Raw genomic sequence first — 13593 nt, 5'->3', positions numbered from 1 at the left:
CAATATCATCCCCAAGATCCTTGAATTAATGCTATAAAATTTTCGTATTTCTCAGTCTCCTTGTTCCCTGCCCTTTGCCTTCAAAGATGCATAAATGTTCCTTAACCCAAAAAATTATAAAAACACAAAACCAAAAAATGTGCTTTGGTACATATCATTCATTACCCAGTACTAAAGGTACCATTTACTGATACAAGCAGTATTTACGGTATCTAACAAGACAAAACCAAATATAATTCCTGCTTTCATAGCTTACAGCAGTGTATGCAAATAAATAAATAACACATTTGATGGAGAGCCTAGTGCTGAGAGGGCCCCAATTATGGCAACCCAATCTATCTTTTCTGACAAGCATTTTCCGACAAGCATGGTTGATCCCTGAAGTGTAAAATGGCTGATGGCCAGGTAAAGAGATGGATGGGAGTTAGGCTGGTATTCACAACAAACTGGAAGTAGCCAGCATGGTTGGGACACAGTGAAACAAGGTCACCTTTTTTCTTGCTTACCAGTTAACTTGTTGAAAACCTAGTTTCCATCTGCCATCTCACTCTCATTTTTTTTCTCGATTCCCAGCAAAATAGTTATCATTCTCACTATACTACCCAGAATTATATTTCAAAGATCACAAATGGGGGTGGCCTGGGTGGCTCAGTTGGTTGGATATCTGACTCTTGGTTTTGGCTCAGGTCATGATCTCATGGGTTCATGGGTTGAAGCCCCACGCTGGGTTCTAGGCTGGCAGAGCCTGCTTGGGATTCTTTCTCTCCCTCTCTCTCTGCCCCTCCCCTATTCATACTTGCTCACTCTCTCTCTCACTCTAAATAAATAAATGAACTTAAAGAAAAAAAAAGATCACAAATGATCTGATTTCTGTCAGTCCTTACTGTCACTGCTCTAATATCGGTAGTATTTTACTGGAAGACAGCATGTGGAGAAGTGGACAATATACCTACAGCTTTCATAATACCAATTATAAAGGCTTTATCGAATTTTTAAAAGAGCATTCTAAGTAGAAACAAAGTGGATCAGTGGTTGTCTAGGGCTGACAGGATATGGCCAGTGATTGTTAGTTAATGGGTTCAAGTTTCTTTTGGGGATGATGAAAATATTCTAAAATCAGGTTATGGTGATGGTTGCACAACTCTGTACATACACTAAAAACCAATCGACTGTACACTTGAAATAGGTGGTTTATGTATGTAAATTACCTCCTTAAAGGTTCTTTCTCCAGGGGTATCTGGCTGGCTCAGCCAGTAGAGCATGAGACTCTTGATCTCCAGGCTGTGGGTTCAGGTCCCCACACTGGGTGTAGAAATTACTTAAAATCTTTAAAAAAAAAAGTTTTCCCCCCAAATCTGTTCCTCCAATGTCTGATTCAATACTTATTAAGCACCTACTATGTATCTGAAACTGCAGGCATCTTTAACAAGCTCTGTAAGTAATAATTATGTATGGTTCAAGGTACTATTGTGGGCTAATACTCAAGATACCATCCCTTGATGTTAAGGAAACATATCCACACTGAGATTTATACATTTCCTCTTAATTTTCAGCAAGAGAGACAAATTCACAACTATATGCCAAATGCATGGCATATGCTCAAAAAGAATGGAAGTCTCACAAAATTTGTCTCTAACTGAAATGTGCCCAGTATTTTAAACTATGCCTGGCACATAGTAGGTACTCATATGTTTCTTGACTGAAAGAAATTCTTGCTTATCCTCTAGAAAATACTGTAGGAGGTGTTGTGAAATTTATTCAGTTCACCAAGACACTTTTGAACATTTGAGCTTTCATTAGAAGAGTAGAAGCTAACCTTACTCTGTTCTTTAAGAGGGATACAACGTTACTCTGTTCTTTAAGAGGGATACAAAGTATTAATATCATGGAGGTTCGAAATGGGAACACCAGGATTTCAGTAAGTGGGACTCTCTGGTAAGAATAATTGTAACTGGGTGCCTGGGTGACTGAGTCAGTTAAGAGCTGGACTCCTGATTTGGGCTCAGGTCATGATCTCATGGTTCGTGGGTTCGAGCCCCACCATCGGGCTCTGCACTTACTGATGCGGAGCTTGCTTGGGATTCTCTCCCCCCTCCCCCCCACCCCCCCTTTCCCCCACTCTCTCTCTCAAAATAAATAAACTAGAAAGATTCTCTCTCTCTCTCCCTCTGCCCCCCCACTTGCTCTTATACAAACAACAAAAAAGAATAATTGTAATCAAGTGCAAACAGCCAAAAAGGAAACAATCTGACCTCAATACATAACGAACAGCAGAGTAAAGGAAAGGAAAAGAAGGGTATTTATGTAAAGGTATAAACTCCAGTCTGCTTAGGAGAATTTCATTAATTTAGTTGTTACCAAGAACAATGTATTAGACACTTCTAATACAACTAAAAGACCTGGAAATTGACACTTAAAACTTACAATAATTTCATGCTATTACCTTCCAACAAGCAGCTTATAATCAGATCTTACACTCTCCTTTCTGTGAAAGTCACATTAAGGACAGAATAGTCTGGCAGTCTAGGCAAATACAACAGATTAAATACTTAGAGTAGCTTCCAGGTGAGGTGAAATATAGTAAACCTCAATTTCAGGTTAATTTGCACATCTCTCCACTATACACTTAATGAAGGCACAAATGAACAAATGAAACGTATGGATGACCTATACGATGTGTGCTTAGCCACTGTCACCATCTTGTCCCCCTTAAAAATCCTCCAGTACAAAAGTTGCAAAGTCCTTATGTTGATCTAGAACCAAAAGAAATTGCAGAAGGCCAACACCACTAAGAAATACTAAGAGATGTTAATAGATACTTAACTTGATAAATGTCCACAACAGCAAGGCTTCACTGTGAAATTCACGGACATTAGCATTTAATAACATGGTAGTAGTTTTACACACCATTCAAAGCTGAAGGAACTAGTACAATCACATTTCCATTTGTAAATTGGCAGCCAGCTATGGAGTTCAGCTGAATACTTAAGAAATACTAAGTACTACAGAGATGATAAATACTCCCACTAGGAGCTATGCATGCATCAGGTATTCCTGAAGTTTTATAAATGTGTAGAAGCAAACTTTCTACAGGGTTCCATTAAAAAAGGAAATGCACATAAATAAAATAAAAGCAGAATTTCATTATTATGAATCATTAGTGCCTTTTTTACCCAACACTATTCTAAGAAACGTAAACGATACCTCAGTCAGCGAGACATGGTTCTTTCCCTCCAGAAATTTCTAGAATGCTTTCTTGTGGAATGTATCTGAGACATGTGAGTACAAAAATGATTTCAAATACTGGTGTTAGATACTTTTCAGAAATCACAGCATTTGATTGTATGGGATTACAGTGTATTTTCCAGTGCCATGTTTCTTAGTATAGGATTTCCTGAATTAACCCAATTCACAGGAGGAGGTAAATAAGTCTTATCAAATTGTAGTTCTAGAAAGATGGGACTTGGTGGGTTGTGAGCAGGGAAGCACTATAACCTTGAAATATGGTGCAGTAAAATGGTTCCAAAAACTCTGTTGCACATCAGAATCACCTGGGGAGCTTTTATAACTCTTGATGCTTAAGGCATACCCCCAAACCCAATAAATCAAAACATGTAAGTGGTGCCTGGGTGGCTCAGTCCACTAAGCATCGGACTTTTAAGATTTCAGCTCAGGTCATGATTTCACAGTTCAAGAGTGTGAGCCCCGCATTAGGCTCTGCACTGGTAGTATACAGCCCGCTTGGGATTCTCTCTCTCTCAAAATAAATAAACTTAAAAAAAATTTAAAAATAAAGAAATAGGGGCGCCTGGGTGGCGCAGTCGGTTAAGCGTCCGACTTCAGCCAGGTCACGATCTCGCGGTCCGTGAGTTCGAGCCCCGCGTCGGGCTCTGGGCTGATGGCTCAGAGCCTGGAGCCTGTTTCCGATTCTGTGTCTCCCTCTCTCTCTGCCCCTCCCCCGTTCATGCTCTGTCTCTCTCTGTCCCAAAAATAAATAAACGTTGAAAAAAAAATAAAATAAAATAAAAATAAAAATAAAAATAAAGAAATAAAACAAAATATGTAAGGTTAGGAGCCAAGTGTCAATTTTTTTTTTTTAAAGCTCTCCATGTAACTCCAATGTGCAGCAAAGTTTGGGAACTAATGGCACAGTCTGAAGAGGCAGTAAGATCTATTTAAACAACACATTAGCTGTGTGACTTTAGGCAAATTAACCCCTCACTCTCACACTTTGTACGAAACCCCCATTACAGGACTGTTGTAATGACACAGACCACGTACAATGTCCAAACAGTTGATTCTACTTTTCTTTCTTGCACACAGATGGAAAAGGAATGTTTAGCCAAACTGAATTCAACAAACTACCCAGTTGTTTCAGTAGTATGTATCAACATCATAAATTAAGACAACTACATATTAAAGTTAGAGAAAATTATTGCATCAGAGAATAGAAGAGCCGTATTTTAGCCTACTAATCCCATCAATTTATACAATGCATTAGAAAACTTCTTAAGACCTAGTTAATCCTACAAAAGCCCTTGTATAAATGAAAGCTGACGTTACAAATTTTAGAATTCATTCTAGGTTTAAACCTAGATGACATCACAGACAGATCTCTAACTCTTGACTCTCATATAGTGCTCTTTCCATTTCCCTTTACATTGAGGATCAGAATGTACTCTACAGCTAAATCTTTTTGTACAATACTTCTAAGGTCCCCATTAAAACATATCCCACCGAGGACTTTCAGAAAAGGAAGAGGCAGTATTCTGGTTCCTCTAAGGAGAATAAGGCTAAGATCTCAATTGCCACTCAGTGTTCATCACTCCCACCTGATTATTTCATTAGACAAGTTGTACAGCATACTTAGTGGTGCTAAAGATTACTAACCTGTAGTCTTGCATGTGGACAAATCAACATCATATTCAGAAAAAAACTATGTAAAAATAATCCAAAAGACCAACTTAAAAAAAAAAAAAAAACCTACCCTGTCACAAAATGTAGTTTACCAAGGATTAGCAGCATTAAAAAAAAAAAAGAAAAAAAAAAAATCAGGGGTGTCTGGGTGGCTCAGTGGGTTACGTGTCCAACTCTTGGTTTTGTTGGCTCAAGTCATGATCTCATGGTTTGTGGGATCAAGCCCCGGCTCAGGCTCCGTGCTGACAGCACGGAGCCTGCTTGGGATTCTCTCTCTCCTCTCTCTGCCCTTCCCCCCACTCTCCCTCTCTCAAAATAAATAAACATTAAACAAATGTTTTTAAAAAATCAAATATGCTTTATCTCAATAGAGAGTGTGGGTTATACCAGCGTATACATTTGTCAAAACTCATTTGATGGCATATTAAAAGCTATGCATTTTACTGTGTGTAAATTACATTTCATTTTCTTAAGTTACATCTCAGTTTTTAAAAAAATCATTAAAACATTAGTCCATGTTATGTGATTACTGATCATTTAAATTTCAAGCCACCTGACATTGTTTTGGAAACAAAAACAGTGACAAAACCCATCATTTTAACTAAGTAGTCATTTTTAGTTTGAAAGATACTCACCTAACCTCAGAAAAACTGTTAAAGTTAAGGACGGATAATAACATACCAAAATAAGCTTAAACGATTCCATTCGTAACATTTGTTTCAAATTCAATTTATAACATTTATAGACTTCTGGACATTAAAGCTTCTTATAGGGCGGGGCACCTGAGTGGCTCAGTGGTCTAAGCGTCCAACTTCAGCTCAGGTCATGATCTTGAGGTTCATGAGTTCGAGCCCCACGTTGGGCTCTGTGTTGACAACTCAGAGCCTGGAGCCTGCTTCTGATTCTGTGACTCCCTCTCTCTCTGCCCCTCCCCTGCTTGCTCGTGCTCTCTCTCTCTCTCTCAAAAATGAATAAACATTAAAAAAAAAATTTTAAAGTTCCTTACTAAACACTGACAAATCAGGAGAAAAAGCCTCATTAACTGATACTTTAGGTACTCTGAAACAAAATGATCTAGCTCTAAAAATGATTAAAGCCAAGGTAAAGTACATATTCTATACATGGACTCACAAGTATTTACTTCTATTTAAGCTACAAATCAATACTGTCCAACAAAAGTTCTCATCCTGCAATCCATGGAGCCAAAGAGGGCAATAAAAATTATTAGCATCTAGTTAAATAATACCAACAATAAGTAACTTGTATTTACAGAAAAGATTTTCAGTTTCTCTGAGACCAAATGCCAGAAACAGAAGAAGGCAGAGTATGGCTCTGTAGCATCACATGAAAAGGTGTGAATGAAGTATGTGAACAGGCATGATTTGACCTTGACATAAAGGTAAAAATGGCTCAGAAAAATTAGGAGTTAGGAGACTCTAGTAACCTTTCTGAGAATCAGTAATCTAATTTGCATTGAGGTATCAGGCTATATCTCTCAGGTTTCATGCAGCTCACAAATGCTGCTACTTAATGCTACTTAAGCATCATTACATTATTCCATAACTAGAAACCCATTATAAGCCACCATAAAGCATGTTTAGTATATTGTGGATTCAGTTACCCTGAGTTAAAAATCACATTTTTCATGCATCCAGTGATCTGTAACAAATAAAGACCTATCCAGTACAGATGGCATCTTTGTTCTCGGATAACAGCATTAGAACTTATTTGCAAGATATATGCTCAGTGCCAAAAAAGCTAAGATTAAAATTTAAGCTGCTTTTAACACTGAAGAGTAAGGATTAACTAGTACTTTATAAATATCTTCTATAATTCTTAAGATTCAGAGAGAGCAAAAAAACAAAATGGTTAGAAAAATAAGGCAACAATTCTCCCATGCCCCTTCCCATCTTCTTTATTTTCCAATAAAAAAAAATATATATTCCATTAATTTACTTCCTTCTAAATGGTACCGATAGTTTATCTGATGCAGATGGCATTTTTAATAGTCTTGAGTGGGGTTTCTATACTAAATTAAGATTCAAAGGTAAAACCTACATGACTGAAAAGTCATCCTGAAATTTCAGAGCTGGAAGTTCTGAGATCGACTAGGTCAACAACTTCTATTTAGGTTGGGTACCTTGTTCAAATAAAATCCTACCCAAAAGCTCAATTTGCAAAATTGTTTTTCTAGAAGAGTAGGAAACCCTAAACCTTTCTGTCCACTATTTTCCTTTCCTATTCCAACAGAATTAGAAAATTACTAACTTGGTAAAATCCTCTTTGCATGTCCTAGATGAGGAAACTAACTGGTAGGCCCAAAGAGGTTAAAGGATTGACTGACCCCAGACCACTCTGTCAATATCCCATGACAAATCTAGAGCTTGATAGCATAAATCCTTCTTTAAAGATCATGTTAATTCAATTCAAATTGAGGGGCACAAACAGAAGGTTGTAAAAGAAATGCAGTAATTGTTAAATAATGTTTTAGATGTTTGTTTATTTTGAGAGAGGGAGGGGCAGAGACGGAGGGAGAGAAAAATACAGTAATTTTTAACGAGCTTCCAGAAGTCAATTAACGATTTTAGTTTCTCAACTAAAGAATGACCCTAGTTTCTTAAAAATATGGAGAGTGGGGGCGCCTGGGTGGCGCAGTCGGTTAAGCGTCCAACTTCAGCCAGGTCACGATCTCGTGGTCCGTGAGTTCAAGCCCCGCGTCGGGCTCTGTGCTGACGGCTCAGATCCTGGAGCCTGTTTCCGATTCTTTGTCTCCCTCTCTCTCTGCCCCTCCCCCGTTCATGCTCTGTCTCTCTCTGTCCCAAAAATAAATAAACGTTGAAAAAAAAAAATTAAAAAAAAAAAATATGGAGAGTGAACACCACCCTCATTCCTGGTCTTTACACCAGCACTGGATGCTATGCTTCGGTAGAACAACAGTTCCCTTACTATTTTTTAATTAGGTCTGCTATGTGGGCCAGGTAATTTTGAGCCCTTGTTTTAGGATATCCCGAAGTATCTTAAAATAAATTGGTGGGGAGGCTGGGAAGAAAATGAGTTAAATGTAACTGCAGCAAATTCCAAATTTTTTAAAAGTAAGCTCTATGTGCAACATGGGACTTGAACTCATGACCTCGAGATCAAGAGTCACATGCTCTACTGACTGAGCCAGCCAGGCACCCAAAATCTAAATGTTTTATATTTATATCCATCTAAAACATAGGATAACACACAGACCACTTTATTTCATCTCAATAAACTAATGTCAATTTACTTTAATATTTACCAAGTAAATATTTATTGTATATATGCTACATATAGGTAACATGGAAACAGTGGGGAACAAAATGAAGGGGTGGGAAGTTATAACCACCCAAAAAAAGAATTTATGTAAGTCTTTCTTACCCTTTTCACTTCAGCAGAAAAACAGTTCTCTCACACTTTATAGCTAATGAACCACTACTGTTCCTATGTACCAGAGTCTACCACTCCTAAAACAAATTTACTCTTTCCCCACCCTCATCCAATTACTACTTTCTGCATTAGAGACTACTCCCAGAAGCCACCCGGTATTCTTGGATGCCCTCCCCAACCAGTTCAACCAAGCTTTCTTCCTTAAAGCCAGATCCTGAAATACCATCACCTCTCCCAGGAAGCGTTAATTTGAAAGCCAGGTTAATCTCTCTTTAGCTCCACCCAGTTTATAACTACAACTCTCTCTGCACTCAACATCTTATAATAGATGCCTATTATTTTGCTCACAATTTCATTTATTCATGTGCTTATTCAGTATATTAAGCATTGCTCTTGTTGGTCTAGATCAGTACTGTTCTTAAAAAAAATTTTTTTACATTTTATTTATTTTTGAGAGAGAGAGAAAGAGAGACAGAGACAGAGCACACGTGGGGGAGGGGCAGAGAGAGGGAGACACAGAATCCAAAGCAAGCTCCAGGCTCAGCTGTCGGCACACAGCCCAAAGCAGGGCTCGAACCCATGAACCCTGAGATCATGACCTGAGCCGAAGTCGGACGCTCAGCCGACTGAGCCACCCAGGTGCCCCAGCACTGTTCTTAAATAAAGGCTACCAGATAAAAGGGTTTAGCACTGAAAATGCCAGATGCTTAATGCTTTTTGAAAATTATTTTGAGTATGTTAAATCCAACCTGATTTGTGAAATTTCTAAAACCTCCCAGCATGGATGAATCTGAAGAGCATTATGCTAAATGAGAGATGTCAGACACAAACGACCTCATACTACTGTATGACTACGTGTGTGTGAAATTCTGGGTTAAACTACAGGGATGGAAAGCAAATCAGTGGGGGCCAGGAGTGGAGAGGTGTGTTTAAAGGCAAAAGGAAAGGAGTTTAAAACTTTGGGGCTAATGCAATTGACTTTTTATTTTGAGGGAGGAAAAAAACTAGACAATGTAATAAAATTCTTTAAAAAAAGGGAGGGAGGGTGGGGAATAGGAATCACTTAAAATCTTCCATCATGTTGGATTTCACATTATCTACCTTATAAAATAAATGATTTATCACTTACAACCAAAAATATCTACGAGCATTAGAGATTTTTTAAGGATAGTATTACTCTGATTGTTTCCACATCTGAATTAATGTATGCAATCCAGTCCTTAATTCATAAGAAATATAAAGTGGAACAGAAAAAGAGGTTACAGGGACTAGGATTCCACTCAGTTTTTAGCTCTCTCTGGTTCTTTTTGCAAATGTTATTTTTGAGTAATTGCTGAAAAATGGCTTGGCTTTAAACAATCTGGCCCCTGTTCTAGGTAGATACTCTTTAATCTCAAAGTCAAATTAACAACCTTTAAAGTTAACCATTAAAAAAAAACCCCAATGCCTGGTCATCTCGTATCATGATCACTATTACCATTTGCCTTCGCCAGTATCCTATCCCCCAAAAGACTACAATTTCCTCGACGTGAGGAGTTACCGACCAAGTAACTCAACAGGTTAAAGCTACTTACCGCACTGTGGTTATGTGATTAATCTTCCTTTTAATACAACTGATCTGAGTCAATTTCAATACAGTAGTGCTCAAACTGCCTCTGCCATTACTCATAAAAATTTAGTGCACAAACTGAAACGCGGCTAACATTATCCTTCGTGAAAGAATAATTAACACTTTTAAAGGGACTATGAGGGATTCCGCATAGTGTAATTGAACAATTTCACGTCGCATCTGCTGCAGAGATCACAAACAGACTGTCATTATGCCATCCCCTTCCTTGGACCCCACCGCCGCCTGCAGCTTTATTCTTGGCTTTTCAAAGGTTTAATCCACTCTGGGCTGCTCAAGGGGGAACCAAGGAAGGGTCACTTGTGAACCCCAGCATAGAAAAGGGCAGGAATATGTGGTTGAGTCACGTCGTTCCGCCATTTTCTAAGCGGAGGAGGAAGACATGTTGGAACAAAAACACAACAAAAGAGCAGCCATTTCCCAAGCCAGCTCCAATAGCAACCCGAACTGGCCGAACCCGGTCACTTGGCAGCTTCAAATCCACTTCCCTGGATAAACCTAAGAACATCAGAGGTGCCGGCGCAAAGAAAGCAGCAGACAACCCTTCCGCGTAGGGATCAAAGACGACCCGCACACTTAACTGCAAAGGAAAGCCTCGGGAAGAATGACGGAAGCTAAATGGAGCACAGTGTAACAAAGTGAAATTCTACGCGAAGTTGGCAAACTGAAAATTTACTCAGTGATTGTGGCGTCTCACGGTTCACAGGAAACCACCGGCTATAGTAAACCCAGGCAACTCAAACACCAAGGCCCGGATCCAGCCGGTGCTCCTACCTGCCTCTACCCATTTCCCCCATTTCCGTACTTCCCTCCGTGCGCCGCCTGTTCGCTTATGGGTTCTTACCGTATGTGGGGGATGCCCACCCCACCTTGAAGGATCTTATAGAGTTTGCTCTCGTACAGCAACTGGGGATGCCTGGCCTTCTGAGATTCTAGCTTCACTGCCACTTCCTGCAGGGGAGAGAGGGGACGATGGCATCAACATCCCTAAGGATTCAATGTCACTTGGGAAAGGAGGGGAGACATTAGGAAAGCTCCGACTCGAGACTACGAGGGGAAGTACGAGGCCCAGAGAGAAAGCTCTCTTTCAAATTATAAAACGAGGCAACCGGCCTCAAAGGCCTCTTCAGGGGATAGTGACGAAATCGGCACGTCCTCGAAGGTGCAGGAAAATGATTCATCCAGAAAACGTAATGAAAGGTTTAGAAGGAAACTGACGATCGCAAGCAAGAACCCCAACAAAATAAATCCATAGAGAGAGAAAAACACGGGGATCCCAGAAATACGGTTTTGCCGTTCTCACCTTAAACGACGGCTTAAAAAAGTTCGATTAAGGTGCATTTTCAACAAGCTGGGAAACTTCACAGTTCTCCCAACCTTTCTATCGGGTTCTTTGCCTTTTAGGGAAAGAGAGCGGGGGAGGTTCCTAAGCCGGGAAAACTGGCTCCCTCTGGACTCCCCTCCCCAGTACGTGCGTGCGGTGGGGAAAGGCCTGAGCACTTTGGGGGTTGGGGTGGGGAGTGAGGGCTGGCGCAGCGTGGTCGTGAACCCCACCCCAGGTGATTACCTCGCCGTTGGTAATGTTGATCGCCAGATAAATGTCCCCGAAGGAGCCAGACCCGATCTTCCGTACCAGTTTATATTTCCCTCCGACAATGAATTCGGCCTTGGAGCCGCTGCTGCTCGCCATCCTGAGAGACGAAGATGGAGGCTGGGGCCAAGCCCCGACACCTCTGAGGGGAGAACAGAGGCCTCTGGGGCTCGTCCGCTGAGCAGGCTGCGGAGGAGGGCGGCAGGAAACGGCAAGCGCTGGCTCTTTCCAGGCGTTACAGGGCCCAGACTCGGTCAAGGGGAACCTGATCACCGCCGCTCAGTCCGGCTTCTTTTTGCCAGGCCGCAGTTTATGAGGGGGTTCTCGCGGTTACCAGGCTGGGCCACTTGTTCCTGGGCGGCCGCCGCTGCCTCGCTTTCACGGCGACGTCGCGGGCTGGAAAAGGGGCGCGGTGGTTTAGGGCGGCGATACCGCTGCCACCACTGCCGCCGGCTCCCGCCCGGAGGGACTCCTGTCACTCCGCCGACGCCGCCATCTTGTTACTCCGGCTCCAGCCAACACAAAATGCCCCCAGTCCCCGGGAGCCGCTTCTTCACAGCGCAGAGCACTCTGGGAAAGGGATCTCAGGCGCTAGCCCCGGAGGGTCGGCAACCAGAGGGAGGGCGGAACCGGATCCGTGAGAGTCGCGGCCCACGCTTCGAGCGTCACCCCGTCACCGCCCAACTGCGCCTGCGTAATGCAATCCTGCTGCTTGCGCAGGCGTGCAACGGGCTCTCCTCACCCCCGCCCGGGGCTCACTTCCACTTCCGGTTGTTGGCTCTTCCAACCTTGCTACCTGTTAAACAGTCACGTCGAACCCGCCTGGTGTCTGAAAGGTCCCGTGGCCCGCGGCCTCGAGAGCTTGTTAGGGAGGAGTCACCTTCGTTTTTCGTGGAAGATGGGAACTTCTGGCCTCCTTGGGAGTTGGGTGCTGACCTTTGCTCCTTATCTGAGGCCCTTTTTTAACCTTCGATCTTTCCTCCGGCCACTCCCTCAGACCGGCTTATTCCAGCCCAGTTCTGTTTTGCGAGAGGTTGTCACCTCTGGTGGAGAAGAAGAGCAAAGCAGACGTAGCTGGGCTGCGTTTGTTCAGGGTTCCCTGTTTTGGCTCAGTCTATCTAGCTCTTTAGTCTTAAGAATTAGAGTTCTGCGCTTTATGGAGTGTTGGAGAAGCTCATATTACAGGAAGGGAAAAGAAGGAAGCAGGAGTTATCCTGCCGCCCTATGTCTTTGTGTTGTTTCTCCACTGATACAGTTGGTCCCCAGGGAAAAAACCAATACCCGACTCAATTTGAGTGGCAGATCAGTCAACAGAATAAAATTTACAACTGTGGGAAAACTGCATGTAGAAGTTACTATTCCAACGCCCCCACCCGCCTCCAAAACAACTCCGTAGTGACTGGTCATATTCAAAACTGCAGTACTGATCCAAAAAACATAGGGTGGAAATAACTATCACAAAAATAAAATTGATAACGTTTAAAACAGCAAACTGTAATGTTACTGTTAACGTGTATAGAGGAAAACTTTTTACTATAAGTTGATTTTAAAAAATGGTGACCACATTTTGGTTTATAAAATTTGACCCGAGAAAACGGCTTAGTAGTAATGATCACAAAAGAAAGCTCCGTAAGCTGATGCTATCAACTGTAATATGAATCAAACCCTGATGAATGAATCCAACCCCACTTGTAGAAGTTTAAGCGAAATCTCTCAAAATAGTTTCATTAAAATGGAAATGGAAAAAAAAATGTAGACCCGACTGCAACCTTGAAAGCTGATTAAGTAATTAGTAATGGGGTTCATCCTGAAAGATAACTAAACTTTCTCCATGTTGATTCTGATTCCTACTTAAATACTTGTATTCATAAAGCTCTAGTCCAAATATGTTGAATGTGAAAACAGATCCCCTAAGGTTTAGAATGAAGTTTTGATGCGCTACCTAAACTCCCGCTGCCTGTCTCCCAAATCAGCACTATCAGACATTTTCCTTTAGTGACTCTAAAGCGCGGTTGGCCTACTTAAAATTCCTTGCTGTTAGATTCTG

The 13593-nt window shown here is 41.4% G+C and overlaps 1 protein-coding gene across 7 annotated transcripts in view; it reads right to left on the bottom strand.

Moving 5' to 3' along the window:
• Positions 1–12201, bottom strand: part of CSNK1A1 (casein kinase 1 alpha 1) — a 47731-nt gene extending 35530 nt beyond the window's left edge. For 2 of the 7 annotated variants that reach the window (XM_045037016.1, XM_045037025.1), the window contains exons 1-2: positions 11523–12201; positions 10800–10906 (exon numbers count right to left, since the gene is read on the bottom strand). In XM_045037016.1, coding sequence (XP_044892951.1) covers positions 10800–10906; positions 11523–11645 — 230 coding nt within the window. In that variant the 5' untranslated portion in view covers positions 11646–12201. The remainder of the gene's footprint in view (positions 1–10799; positions 10907–11522) is intronic. The other 5 variants (XM_006928000.5, XM_006928002.5, XM_003981405.6 and 2 more) reach the window with 5 other exon arrangements.
• Between the last annotated feature and the right edge of the window lie 1392 nt (positions 12202–13593).

The sequence above is a fragment of the Felis catus genome, chromosome A1 (assembly GCF_018350175.1).
Source record: "Felis catus isolate Fca126 chromosome A1, F.catus_Fca126_mat1.0, whole genome shotgun sequence".
Classification (NCBI taxonomy): domain Eukaryota; kingdom Metazoa; phylum Chordata; class Mammalia; order Carnivora; family Felidae; genus Felis; species Felis catus.
This window is presented reverse-complemented; position numbering and strand designations above follow the sequence as displayed.